General features: G+C 39.8%; 1 protein-coding gene across 1 annotated transcript in view; it reads right to left on the bottom strand.

Annotated features, from left to right (window-relative positions):
• Positions 1 to 20,594, bottom strand: part of NXN (nucleoredoxin) — a 214,201-nt gene that overhangs the window by 50,680 nt on the left and 142,927 nt on the right. Inside the window, exon 4 of the mRNA XM_077296371.1 lies at positions 9,484 to 9,584. Within this exon, the coding sequence (XP_077152486.1) occupies positions 9,484 to 9,584 (101 nt within the window). The remainder of the gene's footprint in view (positions 1 to 9,483; positions 9,585 to 20,594) is intronic.

Raw genomic sequence — 20,594 nt, 5'->3', positions numbered from 1 at the left:
CCATCTCTCTGCAGTGACTGTTCAGGCATAGGGCGCGCACTAACACGTCATTGCGCCCTCTGACCTGAACGTCACAGCCAGAGAACGTGGAAGATGGAGCACGGCGGTGGCACGGGGACAGGCGAATATTGCAATGCTCACCCTCCCCGGTTATACTCACCCCCTCCTGAGGCGGTCCCTGCTTCTCCGTCGTCCTGGGCCGGCAGCTTGTTCCTGTGTTCAGTGGTCACTGGTACCGCTCATTAAAGTAATGAATATGCACTCCACCCCTGCTGTGGGAGTGGAGTCCCTTCCATATTCATTACTTTAATGAGCGGTACCACGTGACCGCTGAACACAGGAAGAGCTGCCGACGCCAGGAGACCATCACATCGCATCAGAGAAACAGGGACCGAATCGGGAGCAGGTGAGTATGATGTGACAGCTGCCACCCCCTCCTCCGCCGACCCCCTGGGAATGACTGGAATATAAGCCGATAGGGGCACTTTCAGCTTAAAAAAATGGGCTGAAAATCTCGGTTTATACTAAATGGTAATAGATATTAGAATAAAATATTGGAATATTATAATATGCTATGTAAAAGCAGTAAAACAAGCAATGGCTCAATTTAAATATGTAATAACAAAGGATAAAATGCCTTGAATAATACAGATAATAAACTATAATGCAAACATAAGTGCCCCCAAACAGTATTATACCTGTTATGATCCGGTGACCTTGGAGCCGCATGAGACTTTCTCAGGAGTAGGTGGAACCTGTACTGACCACAAACCCTAAACTGTCACCGCAACTAGAAGTAGCCGTGGGGTGTACCTAACACATCCTAGACACCTCGACACAGCCGGAGGACTAAATACCCCTATAGATGGAAATGGGAATTCTATCTTGCTTCAGAGCAGAACCCCAAAGGGTAGGCAGCCCCCTACAAATATTGACTGTGAGTATTAGAGGAAAGACAAACGCAGGCAGAAATCAGAATTTAGCAAAAGAGGCCACACTAGCTAAATAGGAAAGGATAGGACAGAATACTAAGCGGTCAGTATTAAAACACTAAAAATATCCACAGCAGATAATACAAAAATTCCCCCATCTAACTAAAGACATGGAATGTATATCTGCATCTCATGAGAATCCAACTTGACTAAAATATCCAAACACAGTCTAAGCTGGACCAGAAAAAACATTGAATAGTACTGAATTGTAAAGCACACTGCATGTGTGCTGTAGAAACAGAACCAGACACTTATCTTTGCTGATTTGGTAGCAGGGCAGGAGGAACCAGACAGATGTAAACCTCCAAGAACAATGGACAACTGGCAAGGGCTAATGAATACTGCACACCTAAATATCCCAGTCAGAGCTGCAATCAGCAGGGACACCTGTCCAGGATTGCAACCCAGGGACAACTGCATTACTATCAACAACCACCGGAGGGAACCCAAGAGCAGAATTCACAACATATACCCCAACAGTGAATTCCTCCATAGTACCCTCCAAATTGACCGTATGATGACCCTACTCAATACCGCCCGACAAAGAATGGTGACCCCATCACGGTATGATTCTCCAACTGTAATCCCTACACAGCCCTCTATACAGTATAATGGCCACAAAAAGTGCACCATACAGTATAATGGGCCCCACATACTCCACCACACAGTATAAAGGGGCCCCATATTGCCTTCCATACAGTATAATAGGCCCACATAGTGCTCCCTACAGTATTATGGCCACAAAAAGTACTCCACACAATATAATGTCCCCAGATAGTGTTCCATACAGTATTGCCATAAAAAGTGTTTGAACAGTATAATAGCCTCACATAGTGATCCATACAGTATAATGGCCTCACATAATGCTCCATACAGTATAATGGCCTCACATAATGCTCCATACAGTATAACGGCCCCACATAGTGCTCCATACAGCATAATGGGCCCAACATACTGCTCCTTACAGTATAATAGCCTTGCACAGTGCTTTATAAAGTACAATGGCTTCACATAGTGCTCCATACAGTATAATGAGCCTGACATAGTGCTCCATACAGTATGATAGCCACAAATCAGGGTGGATAAAAATCAATGTTTTTTAAAAAAAAAAATCAAAAAAAAAAAATCGGATTTTTTTTATTTAAATCGGATTTTTTTGATTAAAATCGGATTTTTTTCAATAAACTGCTTTTTGAGGAAAATATTTTACCATCCAAAGGTTCTTCCATCATGAGATAAAGCTGAGTTGTTTAACTCAGTAGAATAAAGGCTGTATATGTGTAACATTCACAATGCCATGCTCTTCCAGAGGTTTCTGTAGGATTAGTGGGCAGTTTCTCTCCTATATTATCACAGACGCTCGCTTTACTTACGCAGTTCTCAAAACTGAATTTGACTCCGCAGAGGTCCCAGCCTCTTCTTCACGGCAAAAATGTTACAACATGAACAGAGTTGAGAAAAAGACCTTAATCCTATTGTTCTACAAACCTATGAATACAGAATCAACCCCTTCAGTGCCAAGTCCAAGAAGTTAGACAATATGGAGTGGAATAGATCTGCACAACACAAGAAGAATGTGAATCTAAGTGTGAGGAGGAGGAAGGGCAAGCAGACAAGAAAATGAAAGTGAAACTTTGAGCACAATACTGTAGCATAGCCACAGACAGACAAGTCTGGATCTGTTTGTGTGTACGATACGATCTGAGGTTTATTACATTCTTTCCTTATAATGGCAGCAGGCCGTAAAAGAGACCCAGTTTGGGAATATTTTAATGAAGCTCCTTCGCCTATCGGTAAGGCAGGCATGCGTGCAAAATGCAAATGATGCAACAAAGAGATGCAAGGCCTGGTGGCGCGAATGAGGCAACATCATGAGAAGTGTGGTGATGAAGATGACCAAAGAAACACTTCTGAACAGGCAGGATCTTCAGGTTGGTAAACATTTTTATTGAATCCTATTTCTAAAGACTGAACTGTCATGTGTGAGAAAAATTATATTTCTTATTATTACTGCATGTTACTGTCATTTGGTACAGTTATGAAGAAAAACAAATATTCCTTTTGGGGCAGGGGCAGTGATGTGTTGTGTACAATAAGCAGAAATTGTATAAACAATAAAATAACAGCATTGACTTTTTTTGTTTAGGGGAATTCATGGATTCTGGAAACTATCCACCTCCAAGATCACCATCATCCTGTGCTACAGTTTCAGAGTTATCCATCCAGGATAGTGCTTCATTAGCAGCAGCATCATCATCAGACACCCACAGCCACATATCACCATCACCCAAAAGGAAGAAAAAACCTTTACCTCCTGGAACCACCATAGATAGGTTTGTGATAAGAACTAGCAGATTAGAAAAAGAGTTGATTGATGAAAAAATTGCCCAGTTTATTTATGCAACAAACTCTTCTTTCCGTCTGACTGAGAACCCACATTTCATTAAAATGGTTCAGTCACTGAGACCAGGATACAGTCCACCCAGCAGAGCTGATGTTGCAGGGAAACTGCTGGATCAAGTGTATGACAGAGAAATGGAGCAATGTTCAATAGCTCTGGAGGGTAAAATTGTTAACCTAAGTATTGATGGGTGGAGTAATGTCCACAATGATCCTATTGTATGTGCTTGTATAACAACAGAAGAAGGTAAAGCCTTCCTTGCACAAACAACTGATACGTCAGGAAATGCACACACAGCAGAATACTTACAAGAAGTGGCAGTAAAAGCTATAACGACATGTGAACAAAAATTCAAATGTCTAGTACGCAGTTTGGTCACTGACAATGCTGCAAACGTATCCAAGATGAGAAGAGATTTAGAAGAGCAGGGAGGGAATACAAAGCTGCTAATAACATATGGTTGCAGTGCTCATTTGCTGCACCTCTTAGCCAAAGACTTAAGTGTTCCAGAAATAAAGGCTAATATTGTTGAAATTGCTAAATACTTCCGTAATAATCATTTTGCTGCAACAGCTCTGAAAAGGATGGGTGGAACCAAGCTAACGCTCCCACAAGATGTTAGATGGAACTCTGTGGTGGACTGTTTTGAGCAGTATATCAAAAACTGGCCTATTCTGATGACACTTTGCGAAGAAAATCGAGATAAAATAGATGGCACTGTCACGGCCAAAATCCTCAACATTGGGCTTAAGAGAAATGTTGAACATATGCTGAGCTTCCTGAAACCCATCTCTCAAGCTTTAAACAAAATACAGAAAAATAGCTGTTTTATTGCGGATGCTGTTGAAATTTGGAAGGAACTGAGTGAACACTTAAAAACAGAACTACACATGGACAGAATTAAATTACAAGCAGTAAACAAACGAATGGGACAATCACTGACTCCAGCTCATTTTTTGGCAAATATTGTTAATATCCAATATCAGGGTCAAAACCTAAGTGCTGAGGAAGAGGAGTTAGCTATGACATGGGTATCCAGCAATCATCCATCTTTAATGCCAACTATAATAAACTTCAGAGCTAAGGGGGAACCATTCAAGAAATATATGTTTGCTGAAGATATTTTAAGGAAGGTCACACCAGTAAACTGGTGGAAGTCACTTAAGCGCTTGGATTTAGAGACTGTTCAAGTAATGATTTCACTTTTAACAGCAGTAGCTTCTTCTGCAGGCATTGAAAGAATATTCTCTTCCTTTGGACTCATTCATTCTAAATTGAGAAATCGGTTGGGACCCAATAAAGCAGGAAAGCTTGTTTTTCTTTTCCAGATTATGAATAGGAACAAAGAAGAAGATGATGATGAAGATGACGACAAGTGAGCTACAGAGGACAGCAGGGACAGTAGTATTTAAGTTTTTCATGTGTCGGCTGGGCTGACAGTCTAAGTTTCTTAAAATATATATATATTTTGTTTAGCCAAATTAGTTAAAGGGAACCTGTCACCACGTTTTTGGAAGATGGGATAAAAATAGCGTTAAATAGGGGCAGAGGTGGGCATTACATTAGTGTGTTTGTTATGCGTTTATTACCCACCTAAGTTGCCGAAATAACTTTGCAAAGTCTCCGTTTTCGCCTGTCAATCAGGCTGGTCAGGTCACATGGGCGTGGTGTCTTCACCCAGATTTGGCGTAGTTTTCCGTTGGTGGCGTAGTGGTGTGCGCATGCCCAAAGTCCGGAATCCTCTTCCAGGGGATTTAAAATAGCGCGGTGTTCGTTATTGCATTGGTGATCGGTGGGCGCGGCCATCTTCCTTTGGCCGCGCGTGCGCAGAAGCGGCGCTCTGCTGGCCGCGGCTTCAGGAAAATGGCCGCGGGATGCCGCGCGTGCGCAGATAGATATCGCGGCGGCCATTTTCCTGAAGCCGCGGCCAGCAGAGCGCCGCTTCTGCGCACGCGCGGCCAAAGGAAGATGGCCGCGCCCACCGATCACCAATGCAATAACGAACACCGCGCTATTTTAAATCCCCTGGAAGAGGATTCCGGACTTTGGGCATGCGCACACCACTACGCCACCAACGGAAAACTACGCCAAATCTGGGGGAAGACAACGCCCATGCGACCTGACCAGCCTGATTGACAGGCGAAAACGGAGACTTTGCAAAGTTATTTCGGCAACTTAGGTGGGTAATAAACGCATAACACACACACTAATGTAACGCCCACCTCTGCCCCTATTTAACGCTATTTTTATCCCATCTTCCAAAAACGTGGTGACAGGTTCCCTTTAACAAACATGGATGTTTGTTTAAGCAAATAACTTATGCTGTAATGTTGTTATTGTTTCAGTTGAATAAATCTATTTAAATTGTTATTAAGGTCAGGATTATTTTTCTCCTTCCTAAGTACAACAGAACAGTGGTGTCCAAATATGAATGATTAACCCATTAAACTGGGGAGAAAAAAGTAATATAAAAAGTGATTCTAAAAATCTTCATCTACTTGCATGTTAAAGTAGCAAGACCTAGTTTAGGTAGAAACTTTGATTTAAATCACTGATTTAAATCAAGCCTTACTGACTAGTGATTTAAATCGTGATTTAAATCGTGATTTAAATCAAATCCACCCTGCCACAAATAGTGCTTTATACAGTATAATGGCTTCACTTAGTGCTCCATACAGTATAAGGAGCCTGACAGTGCTCCATACAGTTTAATAGCCTCGCATTGTGCTTTATACAGTATAATGGCAACACATAGTGCTCCACAGAGTATAATGGGCCCGGCAGTGCTTCATACAGTATAATAGCCTGACATAGTGCTCCATACAGTATAATAGCCTTGCATAGTGCTTTATACAGTATAATGGTCACACATAGTGCTCCATACAGTATAATGTGCCCACATCATACTCCATATAGTATAATAGGCGTACATAGTGCTCCATACAGTATAAAAGCCCCACATTAAAATAAATGAACACTCATCTCTGCCCGTTCCCCCGCTGCTCCATCTCTTCATCGTGTCTTCAGATCCTCTGCACATCTCAGTACAGCTGGTGCATTGTAATGACGTAATCGTGCCTGCTGCACCCTCTCCTCCATCACTGCTTTCAACTGTATGGGTATCTAGGATGCTTATATAGTTGAAAGTGCGATTCCTGGCCGGCAACCAAATATGCTCGGGGGACACGCCCGGTGTTGTAGGTCGAATATACTCACCCTGTAGGCCAGATTTGGCCAGAGTTTGACATATATGATTTAGTAAGTGTGGAGGACTTTACTGATTAATGCAAACCTGTAACCTCTTCCAGAGATAACAAATAGGCAGGGATCTGATAAATGGAAGCATGCACCCCTGGACCATATCAACTGCTCCCATTCTAAATAGTGGCAACCATCTCTACCAAAGTCTACACCCCATAAATGAGCTACAATTTTTGTATACTACTACCAGCACGGCCAGTTACAGCAGCTTGTGTTGTACACTATTGATTTTTAGGTTTTGTTCAATAAAACAAATATGTTAGAAGAATAAAATATGTGAACTTGTACAGTTAGGTAATTTCCAGACAACAATCCAAATATTTGCACCGAATCTCATTTCACTTAAGGAATAACCTCAATGTTTACTCATTCCAACGCTATTTACGGTAGCTATTGCCAATAAATATCATCAACTGTTGTATCTACTGTCTCCTGATTTATGAAATAACTTGGCAAAGGGTTATTTCCATGCTTCCCACTGGTTTTCTAGGTAATTAGCTGTCAGAGGAGTTCATTTAAGTTGTTTATTTTATGTTGGAGTACAATTACTGAAAAAATGGAACAAATTTTTAAAGTAATCAACAAATTATTCTAAAGCGCTGAACAATTCTCCTACTTTTCACTTATGAGATCAACTGCCAAGTTCTAGTATCAGGAGCAGAAAAAACACTGAGCTATGTCCAGACAAAACTATTTTTGGTCAGTCTGCTGTCCATGTGCATGTACACAAGCAATTTTACACACGGTCGCAACATGCACTAGACCTTTATAGGGATTAGAAAGCTTGTTTACGAGGAAGGCAGCTCCTGTAACCACCAACTAGGTGAACAAGTACACGGAGCTGAGGTTGTGAAATAAAACCGTTCATCTCAACCTAGCCACTGTGCAATAGAGAGCGTGGATCATGGAAGGAGACAGCTATCAATAGATAGAAACCAACATTCATCTTTCTGCTATAGTTACTATCTGCTTTCTGGCAACTGTTTGACCAGGTATTTTTCTTATTTACTTCTCATTTCTGTCAAAGTGTCATAAAGGTGTGATCCCAACAGATAAACCTCTACCTATTCCGCAAGGAGGGCAACTTGATTCCTGTTCTCAGAAGTAGGCTGACTTCACGTGTACAGTCACTGCCCCTCGGTTAATGAAAAACATAGAAGCCAAGAAAGATATTAATTTTTATTCACGAACAGCCATTAAGAATCATAATATGTATGGGCAGACACAAATGTGCGCACACTCATATATACTTATATATAATTATGAGTGTGCTCACAATTGTGTCTGCCCAGTATTGTCTGCTCATACTTATAGATGAAAAGTTTTGTGCATGAGTTGCAGGCTGCATACTACCCTGCGGCATATTGTGTATGTGTCTGATTTCCAAAATCGGTTAGCCAGGAGACATAATTTGCAGGAAAAAAATCTAACACAAAGACCAACTAGAGCTTCACAAGCAGTTTCCACAAACTACAAATGTCTGTTCATGATTGACCAGATAGTTGCATCACGACTCAATTGCAATATTCTACCATGTAATAAATAATTAGCCGGCTATAAGCAAGCAGGTGAAAACGGAGCCAAAGCAAACCCAGTCCACATCACAATCTGCAGGGCTAAACTAGGAATCATGAATTATTGTAAATACTCTCATGGGGCATCTGCTAATGCAGAAAGTAAATGCTGCAACAAAAACAAAAATGTATGCCACTTATCTGAAAATATACTCTTCAGCTACACATGCTCTTTAGATGGGAACTTGTGTTGCCTATATAATATTTAGATTTATAGACACGGTCTTCAATTATTATATACGAATATATCCTCAAATTACATAGAAAATAACACCTCCCCCAAAGGAATGTAATATAGGGAAAAAAAGAGGGTCCATTCAAAAGAACTAAAATATCAATATTTATTCAAATTATTAAAACAGATTAAAAATTCAAGAAGAACTAACATCTAGTGGCCCACACCAATCAGGAAAAAATATTAATCAAGTATTGTATATAGTCAATCCCAAATGGATTTTGGCTCATAGGGTTTCATGAAATATGTCCCTCAAAAACAGTCCTCATTTATAGCTGCCAGGATAACGCCCACCATTATCATATTAAATGCACGTGCAAACAAATAGTAGTAGGACTTCCTATTCCTAACCTTGCATAAAGCTGGAGAGATTTCACCCTTAGCAGATAGAACAAAAGTGATACATATAATCCTTATAAATAAATACTCACATAGAGTGCATGAGAGCCAAAGAAATGGAGATATAAAGGTGTAGGTGCCATTTCTTTGGCTCTCAGGCACTCTATGTGAGTATTTATTTACCGTATAAGGATTATATGTATCACTTTTGTTCTATCTGCTAAGGGTGAAATCTCTCCAGCTTTATGCAAGGTTAGGAATAGGAAGTCCTACTACTATTTGTTTGCACGTGCATTTAATATGATAATGGTGGGCGTTATCCTGGCAGCTATAAATGAGGACTGTTTTTGAGGGACATATTTCATGAAACCCTATGAGCCAAAATTCATTTGGGATTGACTATATACAATACTTGATTAATATTTTTTCTGATTGGTGTGGGCCACTATATGTTAGTTCTGCTTGAATTTTTAATCTGTTTTAATAATTTGAATAAATATTGATATTTTAGTTCTTTTGAATGGACCCTCTTTTTTTCCCTATATTACATTCCTTTGGGGGAGGTGTTATTTTCTATATAATATTTAGGCAATATTTCCAGAAAGTTATCAGTAATGTCTTCCTAGAATTCTTGATGGTTAATCCTCTGCACCATACACACGATTCACGCTAGGCACTTACCTGTCAGCACTAACTAGAACAATTTCAAACTTTTGCCCCAACTCCTTAATTTTCCGGTAAGATTCCACCAACACTCTGGTTAGGCTTCGACATGGTGGACACTGAAAATGAAACACAAATGTCCATATTTTTCAGTTGAAGAGTGATGTCAGCAAAACTAAATGTTGCCCTAAGAGATGAGGAAGGGACTGTCACCAGGTCATAAGTGTCCAGGTTGGCATTTTATTCCTGATGCTCCCAAGTATTCCATTATTTTAATTTGTCATGCGGATCCAGAGTTAGGGGCCTTTTTATTTTTTGGCCATGCCCCCCTTGGTAAAAACCAGAAAATTGGCACAAAAGAAAATGACCATATCTTTAGAGCTGCATGTAGGATTTGGAACAAAACAAAAAAACAAAGACAAAACTCAGAGAAGCAGCTAGAGTAAAACAAGCAAAAATGTGAGACTTAATGACAGGTCTTCTTTAAGAGCGTATTTACACGTATCACATTTCTATTATATCAATATTAACCCTTTCAGCCCCCAAGCCTGTCTTCATGACCAGGCCAAATTTTACAATTTTGACGAGTGTCACTTTATGTGGCAATAACTCTGGAACGTTTCAACAGATCCCATTGATTCGAAGATAGTTTTTTCGAGTGACACATTGTACTTTAGGATCGTGGTAAAATTTCTTCAATATGTGGGGGGGAAGGAAATTTGGCGAAAATTTAGCAATTTTCCAACTTAATTTTCATGCCTTTATGCCCTTAAATCAGAGTGTTATGTCACACAATAGTTAATAAATAACATTTACCACATGTCTACATCAGTACAAATTTTGACACAATCTTTTTTTTTTTTTTTGGCTAGGTAGTTAAAAGCGTTAAAAGATTTCGAGCGATTTCTCATTATTTCAACAAAATTTCCCAAAAACTTATTTTTTTTCTGGGACGACCACAATTACGTTTGAAGTAACTTTGAGAAACCTATATGACAGAAAATACCCAAAATTGACACCATTCTAAGAACTGCACCCTTCAAGGTGCTCAAAATAACATTCAAAAAGTTTATTAAGCCTTCAGGTGCTGCACCGGAATGTTTAGAAAGTGGAAAGAAAAAAATGAACATTCACTTTTTTTTTCCCCACAAAAATTTTACTTAGACCCACCAAAATTTGTTGCGCAATTTCTCCTGAGCGTGACGATACCCCATAAGTGAGGGAAACCACTGTTTAGGTGCATGGCAGGACTTGGCAAGGAAGGAGCGCAATTTGACTTTATGGTTGCAAAATTTGCTGGATTAATTAGCGGATGCCATTTGGAGAGTCCCTGATATGCCTAAAAAGTGGAAACCCCGAAAAGTTTCGGAAACTAGACCCATTAGGAAACCTATCTACAACCCCTGACAAAAATTATGGAATCACCCGCCTTGGAGGATGTTCATTCAGTTGTTTAATTTTCAGAGACATGGCACAAAACTAAAGTCATTTCAAATGGCAACTTCCTGGCTTTAAGAAACACTAAAAGAAATCAAGAACAAAAAATGTGGTAGTCAGTAATGGTTACTTTTTTTTAACCAAAAATAGGGAAAAAATTATGGAATCACTCAATTCTGAGGAAAAAATTATGGAATCATGAAAAACAAACAACAAAAAAAAACTCCAAAACATCACTAGTATTTTGTTGCACCACCTCTGGCTTCTATAACATCTTGCAGTCTCTGAAGCATGGACTTAATGGGTGTCAAACAGTACTCTTCATCAATCTGGCTCTAACTTTCTCGGATTGCTGTTGCCAGATCAGCTTTGCAGGTTGGAGCCTTGTCATGGACCATTTTCTTCAACTTCCACCAAAGATTTTCAATTGGATTGCGATCCGGACTATTTGCAGGCCATGACATTGACCTAATGTGTCTTTTTTCAAGGAATGTTTGCACAGTTTTTGCTCTATGGCAGGATGTATTATCTTGAAAAATTATTTCATCATCCCCAAACATCCTTTCAATTGATGGGATAAGAAAAGTGTCCAAAATATCAACATAAACTTGTGCATTTATTGAAGATGTAATGACAGTCATCTCCCCAGTGCCTTTACCTGACATGCAGCCCCATATCATCAATGACTGTGGAAATTTGCATGTTCTCTTCAGGCTGTCATCTTTATAAATCTCATTGGAATGGCACCAAACAAAAGTTCCAGCATCATCACCTTGTCCAATGCGGTTTCGCAATTCATCACTGAATATGACTTTCATCCAGTCATCCACAGTCCACGATTGCTTTCCCTTAGCCCTTGTTTTTTTCTGTTTAGGAAATTGTGTTAATGATCGCTTTCGTTTAGCTTTTCTGTATGTAAATCCCATTTCCTATAGGCAGTTTCTTACAGTTTGGTCACAGACGTTGACTCCAGTTTCCACCTATTCGTTCCTCATTTGTTGTGTTGTGCATTTCCTGTTTTGGAGACATATTGCTTTAAGTTTCCGGTCTTGATGCTTTGATGTCTTCCTTGGTATACCAGTATGTTTGCCTTTAACAACCTTCCCATGTTGTTTGTATTTGGTCCAGATTTTAGACACAGCTGACTGCGAACAACCAACATCTTTTGCAACATTGCATGATGATTTACCCTCTTATAAGAGTTTGATAATCTTCTCCTTTGTTTCAATTGACATCTCTCTTGTTGGAGCCATGATTGATGTCAGTCCACTTGGTGCCACAGCTCTCCAAGGTGTGATCACTCCTTTTTAGATACAGACTAACGAGCGGATCTATTTTGATGCAGGTGTTATTTTTGGGTATGAAGATTTACAGGGCGATTCCATAATTTTTTCCTCAGAATTGAGTGATTCCATAATTTTTCCCCTCTGCCTGGTTAAAAAAAGTAACCATTACTGACTTCCACATTTTTTGTTCTTGATTTCTTTTAGTGTTTCTTAAAGCCAGAAAGTTGCCATTTTAAATGACTTTAGTTTTGTGCCATATCGGTGATCTGCTTTTTTTTCTACAAAATTAAACAACTGAATGAACATCCTCCAAGGCCGGTGATTCCATAATTTTTGCCAGGAGTTGTAGATGTGAGCTAAGCACCTTGAATCCACATGTGCTTCACAGAGCTGTGAAAATAAAAAAAAAAAATTATTTCACACAAAAAGCTCTTTTAGTCTAATTTTTTTTATTTTTATAAGGTAACAGAAAAAATAGGACCCCAACATTTATTGTGCGAAATAGGACCCTAACATTTGTTATGCAATTTCTCCTGAATATGCAGATGCCCCATATGTGGTGAAAAACTACTGTTTGGGAGCACGGCAGGGCTCAGAAAGGAAGGTGTGACATTTTGGAAAGCAGATTTTAATGGAATGGACTGCAGGTGTCAAGTTGCGTTTGAAGAGTACGTGATGTACCTAAACAGTGGAAACCCCACACAAGTGACCTCGTTTTGGAAACTAGACCCCTCAAGGAATATATCTAGATGTATGTTGAGCACATTGAACTCCCAAAATGCATCATAGAAGTTTATGTTTTCCCACAATAATGTCATTTTAGCCCCAATTTTTTATTTTCACAAGGGTAACAGGAGAAAATGGAATTCAAAATTTGTTGTGCAATTTCTCCTGAGTAAGCCCCCATGTGGTTGAAAACTACTTTTGAGGAACAGTGCAAAGCTCAGAAAGGAGGAAACACCATATTGGAGTTCACGTTTTGCTGGACTGATTTGAAGGTGTCATGTCACATTGGCAGAGCCCGAGATACCATAAGAGCAGACCCCCTATAAGAGACCATTTTACAAACTACACCTCTCAATTCATCCATGGGTGCAGTGATCATATTGACACCACAGGAAGAACACAGAATTTGATACCATTGGACAGTGAAGAAAAAAATAATTACATTTTTAGCCCCAAATTTTACATTTTCACGCTGGGAAATGGTTAAAAACGGCACCAAAACTTCTGCTGACTGTACAGTAATGCTTAGCCACACGGCAAGACTAATGAGGGACAGGGCGCCATTTGCCTTCTGAAGCATAGATTTTCCTAGAATAGTTTGTGGACTCCATATACAGAGCCCCTAAGTGCTAGAAGAGCAGAATCCCCCTAAAGTGACCCCATTATGGAAATTATACCCCTCTTGGAATTTATCTACCGCTGTAGTGACTATTTGGACTCCATGGGGGTTTTCCAGAAACAAGCAGCAGTGGATGTTGCTGAGTGAAAACTGCCGTTGTAGTGCCCAGTACGTTTTAGAGAACAGCTCATGCTTCTGGAGACATGCACCTGTAAATTAGGCGGGCTCTCAGCACTACAGAAATGCCAACCGTTTGGATGCCAAATGTGGTTTAAGTACACTGTGGGGCTCAGAAGGGAGAGGGTATTTGGGAGCGCAGAATTTGCTGAATTTCTTTTGGGGAGCAGGGAGCCATTTCGCATTTTCAGAGCCCTTGTGCTACCAGTATAGTGGAAGCACCCTATATTTCCATCAACAGATGACAGATCTTAGTAGGAACTTGCTTTTTTTGTGGATTGAGTGGAAGCTTTTATTGGGAACATTTTACATAACGCTTGAGATCAGTTATCACGACGGAGAGGTGTGGGATATTGTTGTTATTATTATTTTTGGTTTATTACAGGAGAACGAGGGGCCATGGTACTGCCCCCCTCCCCAGGCTAAAAACATCAGCTCTCAATCGTCCCAGAAAAGGCACATCTCTAAGATGCGCCAATTCTAGCACTTAGCCTCGCTCTTCCCACTTACCCTGTTGAGGTAGTTGGGGGGTTGATGTCACCTTTGAATTGTCAGGTGACATCAAGCCCGAAGTTAGTAATGGAAAGACATCAATAAGATGCCCCCATTACTAAACCCATAGTCACATTGCATAAAAACACACACACACCAAGAATAAGGTCCTTTAATTGAGTTCAAAGGGAAAATTTCACTGCGGTGAATTTCAACTGCGGTGAATTCGCCTCTGCACTGTGCGACTTTCTCATGGTACTAGCGGGGATCTCACCGAAGTCACCGCAGTTCAGCCCGGCTGGGAACGCAGCTTCAGTGACATCACTGCTAGTCACTGAGGCTGCGCTTGCAGCAGCTCATTCACCAGTGGTTCTCAGCCTAGACGGTCGCATCTGATTTACCGGTTCTTCTTCTATCTATATAATATACAATATATATATATATATATATATATATATACACACACACACACACACACACACACACACACATATATATATATATATATATATATATATATATATATATATATATATATATATATATATATATATATATATATATATATATGTGTGTGTGTGTGTGTGTGTGTGTGTGTGTGTGTGTGTGTGTGTGTGTGTGTGTGTGTGTGTGTGTGTGTATATATATATGTATATATATATATATATATATATATATATATATATATATATATATATATATATATATATATATATATATATATATATATATATATATATATATATATATATATATATATATATATATACACATACATACAGTACAGACCAAAAGTTTGGACACCTTCTTGGTCAAATAGCCCTTACACAGCCTGGAGGTGTGTTTGGGGTCATTGTCCTGTTGGAAAATAAATGATGGTCCAACTAAACGCAAATCGGATGGAACAGCATGTCGCTGCAAGATGCTGTGGTAGCCATGCTGGTTCAGTATGCCTTCAATTTTAAATAAAGCCCCAACAGTGTCACCAGCAAAGCACCCCCACACCATCACACCTCCTCCACCATGGTTCACGGTGGGAACCAAGCATGTAGAGTCCATCCGTTTACCTTTTCTGCATTGCAAAAAGATGCGGTGGTTTGAACCAAAGATCTCAAATTTGGACTCATCAGACCAAAGCACAGATTTCCACTGGTCTAATGTCCATTCCCTGTGTTCTTTAGCCCAAACAAGTCTCTTCTGCTTGTTGCCTGTCCTTAGCAGTGGTTTCCTAGGAGCTATTTTACCATGAAGGCCTGCTGCACAAAGTCTCCTATCAGTTGTTGTAGAGATGTGTGTGCTGCTAGAACTGTGTGTGGCATTGACCTGGTCTCTAATCTGAGCTGCTGTTAACCTGTGATTTCTGAGGCTGGCTGGTGACTAAAACTTTTCCTCAGAAGCAGAGGTGACTATTGGTCTTCCTTTCCTGGGGCGGTCCTCATGTGAGCCAGTTTCTTTGTAGCGCTTGATGGTTTTTGCCACTGCACTTGGGGACACTTTCAAAGTTTTCCCAATATTTTGGACTGACTGACCTTCATTTCTTAAAGTAAATGATGGCCACTTGTTTTTCTTTACTTAGCTGCTTTTTTCTTGCCATAATACAAATTCTAACAGTCTATTCAGTAGGACTATCAGCTGTGTATCCACCAGACTTCTGCACAACACAACTGATGGTCCCAACCCCATTTATAAGGCAAGAAATCCCACTTATTAAACCTGACAGGGCACACCTGTGAAGTGAAAACCATTCCCGATGACTACCTCTTGAAGCTCATCAAGAGAATGCCAAGAGTGTGCAAAGCAGTAATCAAAGCAAAAGGTGGCTACTTTGAAGAACCTATAATATAAGACATAATTTCAGTTGTTTCACACTTTTTTGTTAAGTATATAATTCCACATGTGTTAATTCATAGTTTTGATGCCTTCAGTGTGAATGTACAATTTTCATAGTCATGAAGATACAGAATAATCTTTAAATGAGAAGGTGTGTCCAAACTTTTGGTCTGTACTAATATATATATATATCTCTATCACTGACATTTATATATCTATGTACTCTATGTGTATATGTCTACTCTCTCTATTCTATCCTGTCAGTGTGATTTTACTGTACACGCACATGAATTGCCGGCTTTTCTTCTGTCCAAAATATAAATATGTTTTGACAAATATTTCCTTTGAAAACGATGTGTAAATGACAGAATTGCTGTATATAAAAGCTCCTGTTAAAATCGCATTGCAATCAGATAGCAATCACACTGCATTCGGATGCAAACCGGACGCTAGGTGTGAAAAATCGGATTGTACTCGCATTACACTTGTGCAACTCTCAGCAGGGAAGACTCGAACTGATTTTTCATACGTTAAATGTGACCCAAGCCCTAAGGGGTCTAGTTTCCAAAAATGGTGTCACTTGTGGAGGGTTTCCAATGTTTAGGCACATCAGGAGCTCGCTAAACACGACATGGCAACTGCTAATTATTCCAGCATATTTTGCATTCAAAAAGTCAAATGGCGCTCCTTCCCTTCCCAGCCCTGCCGTGTGCCCAAACAGTAGATTTCTCCCACATATGGGGTATCGGCATGCTCAGAAGTAATTGCACAGCAGAATGTATTGTCCATTTTCTTCTGTTACCCTTTCGAAAGTTAAAAAAAAAAAAAATTAGGCCTAAAGGAAATTTTTTTTTAAAGAAAAGTAAATGTTTATTTTTTTCCTTCCACATTCCAAAAATTCCTGTGCAGCACCTGGAGAGTTAATAAACTTCTTGATTGTGTTTTGAGCATCTTGAGGGGTGCAGTTTTTAGAATGGTGTCACTTTGGGTATTTTCTGTCATATAGGCCCCTCAAAGTCACTTCAAGTGTGAGGTGGTCCCTAAAAAAAATGGTTTTGCAAATTTATTATTTTTTTTTTTAAACTCGTTTTATTGAAGGATTCCACAATATAAGATAACAAACATATGATATCATAACATAGCATCAAAGTAATCCACATCTCAAAATTAAATTGGCATTAATATGACAGAATACCTTCAATAATAAAATATATAAGCAAACAAAAAAATAAAACATAACATTCAGTATAATACATTTTACCAAGAACTGCACTTCCTAATCAACAGGTCTTCAACAAGTGTTTTAAATTCTCATAAAGTCAGGTTATTATAGACATTTGTTAGTAATCCCACATAGATCACCACATTCCCAACCTAGCTAGTATAGGTCTACACATCAGGGGGGACTATATCGCGAGATTGAAGAGGCTATAGCGCCAGGGGCCAAGTGCGTCAACGGCGAGTCACACCACCTTTCCCAAATCTTCTGAAATTTCTGAGGACATCCTCTGTTTCTGTATAGTATGTTTTCAGAAGGAATAATATCATTCACAAGCTTCTTCCATTGATTAATCGAGGGAGATTTCCCTCCCATCCACCTCAATACTATCACTTTCCTAGCTAAAAATAGAGCCTACCTAAGAAATATTCTATCATGATGGGCCCACATCTCTTCATCCACGGCCCCTAGAATACACAATTCCGGTCCAGATTCGATCGGTATCCCCATTATCCGCTCCAATGTATCTACAACCTCACACCAATATCTCCGTATAATCCTACAGTTCCAAATGAGGTGCCAGAAGTCAGCCCTGGATTCCCCACATCTGTGACAATTATCAGTCGCCCAAATTTATGTAGTCTACTTGGGGTCATGTAGGATTGGTGAAGAATATACAACTGTATTAATTTATTATTCACAGCAGGTGATACCAACGTATGTGCTTCTAGGATATCACTCCATTGATCATCAGTAATAGATGGAATTAAATGTCTCTCCACAGCAAGCTGAGTGGAAGCGATTTTAGAGTTTAACAAAAATGTAAAAAGGGAGGATATTACTCCTGTGGTTCCCTGGGTCGATAGTATTCCTATTAGAGGGTATTTAGATATTCTCATTCTAGGGTACGGGAACTGGTACATTATGGCATGTCTTAGTTGCAAATATCTATAAAAATCTTTATGGGGAATTCCGAACCTGACATGGATTTGTTCAAATGATAATATAATTTCATTGTCAAATAGCTGAGCGAGTGATGTTATGATGAAGCGATGTTACTCCATTTTGCTTCCAGAAAACCGGATCCTGTAAATCCAGAAGATGCGGGAATTCGGGATTATCCCATATCTGAACTTCCCCAATTTGATCAGTAAATTTCAGAATGCATTTACTTTCTTGCCAAACCTGTATTGCTAGGTTATGTACGGGAGCTGCCGGCAGCATCGAGAGCATCGGGAAGGCTACTGGGGACGCCGGAAGGTAAGAATATCACGATTTTTTTTATTATAATTATTTTTAACATTATATCTTTTTACTATTGATGCTGCATAGGCAGCATCAATAGTAAAAAAAAAAAGAGAGAGCGAGAGAGAATTTCCCTGACGGGAAATTCTTCCTCGCATGCTCAGTTTCAAAACACGGCATCCGTCGCTGGATTTCTACTTTTGACGGTCAGCGACTGATCCTGCGTCCATAAGCTTCCATTATAGCCAACGACGGGCAGCGCAGGATCAGTCACTGAGCGATTTTCCGATGTACAGGAAAAACGTTCCTCTGTGCGTTGTCTCCGCACTACGAACAGCATTTTTACGATGGATCCAGTGCACGACGGATGAAACGGAAGGCCATCCGTCACAATCCGTCGCTAATACAAGCCTATGAGAAAAAAACGGATCCAGCAGAAAAATTTGCTGGATCAGTTTTTTTTCTCAAAACGACGCATTGTGACGGAAAAAGAAAGACGGAAGTGTAAAAGAGGCCTAAACTGATGAATGAGAATAATCAAGGTGAACAGCAGCTAGAAGAACATTTCACATTCAGTATATTGGAGATGGAAGGCCACAGTCTTATTCCTATAACTGAGGAACAAACAGATATTACTACAGAAGAACATCAAAATTATTATTTACAATTAGATGATCTTGTTGAAGCTGCTTCACACCTCTTTCCTATTCAACATGCGCTGCGTTGTGCACACACTGCAGCTGCCAATAAGAGATAGTCTGCAAGAGGAACTCTGATTAGCAAAGTGAGGAAATTGGCTATTGCTGCCAGAACCCCAAAAATTGATTCCATCTTGAAGAGACGTGCTGGAAAATGGGCAATTGTGAATCAAAACACTCGGTGGGGAAGCACTTATTTAATGATTGAGCGATTGCTTGAGCTGAAAACCTTCCTTGTAGATATGGCCAACCCTCAGATAACACTACATGAAGGTCAATAGACACAGGTGGCTGAATTGAAGGAATTGCTTCATCACCCATTTACAGTGACTAAAAAGTTACTTGCTGAGGATTTAACTCCTGGCATTTTTATAAAGGAGTGGAACTTGTTGTTTTGCCTGTCCCAAAGATGAGGTTTAATAGCAGATGGCATTGCTGCGTCAATGAAACGGAGAGAGACACTGCTATTAGAAAATAAAATTATTCTGGCAGCTGTTTATGTGGACCCGAGTCATTGTGTATTGCTGGATGATCAACAGCTTACGAAAGTAAAAGAAGCTTTGATTGAGGTAGCAGTTAGGATGAGTGGGCTATAGGACAGCCAAGAGCAAGAGGACTCGGATCTTGCCAGTGTTGCTGCTACAGTTTCTCCAGCCTCATCAGATGAGGAGTTTGATTTTGGACGACATGGAGCAAGCAAAGAGTTGCCGCAGGGAAAAAAATTCAACTTCCATAGAAAGATTGACCATATTTCAGCAAAATTTTTCACTAGCTCTCAGAGTAGAAGAGTGTTAATCAAAACTGCCTGTGCACGAGGCAATTCCTTTATACCCTGAAATTATTAAGAGATGTTGCCCATGCAGTTACTGCTTTGCCACCAACCCAAGTGTGGAGAGGTTGTTGTCTAGCCTTAAAATTATTAGGTCAGTTTTCAGGTCATCTATGAAGGAGAATCTGATGGAGGCGATACTATTTCTCAGGACAAATTCATAGCCTGCACAAATGTTAATCAGTATGTTTTTGTTGAAAACTGTTTTTCGCCGCTTACTGCAGAGTGTATAATAAATTGTAAATATGCAAATGTTTTTTTTGTTCTAAAGTTATATTCCAATAAATATATTTTTATGTTCTATGTAAATGGCTTGATTATTGTATCATAATAATGATTAAAAGCCTGATGTTACCATTTTACTACAGTAAATTTATCACTTAAACATGAGCCATGTACGAGGGAGTCGGAGTTGCAATGTCATGGAAATATGAGGTGTCGGAGGTTTGGCTAAGGGTACCGTCACACCGTGCAATTTTCGTCGCTACGACGGCACGATCCGTGACGTCGCAGCGTCGTATGAGCATCGCTCCAGCGTCGTAGACTGCGGTCACACTTTGCAATCACGGCG

This window comes from Ranitomeya variabilis, chromosome 3 (assembly GCF_051348905.1).
Source record: "Ranitomeya variabilis isolate aRanVar5 chromosome 3, aRanVar5.hap1, whole genome shotgun sequence".
NCBI lineage: Eukaryota > Metazoa > Chordata > Amphibia > Anura > Dendrobatidae > Ranitomeya > Ranitomeya variabilis.
The sequence above is the reverse complement of the archived record's forward strand: the minus strand, read 5'-3'. Positions and strand labels throughout refer to the sequence as shown.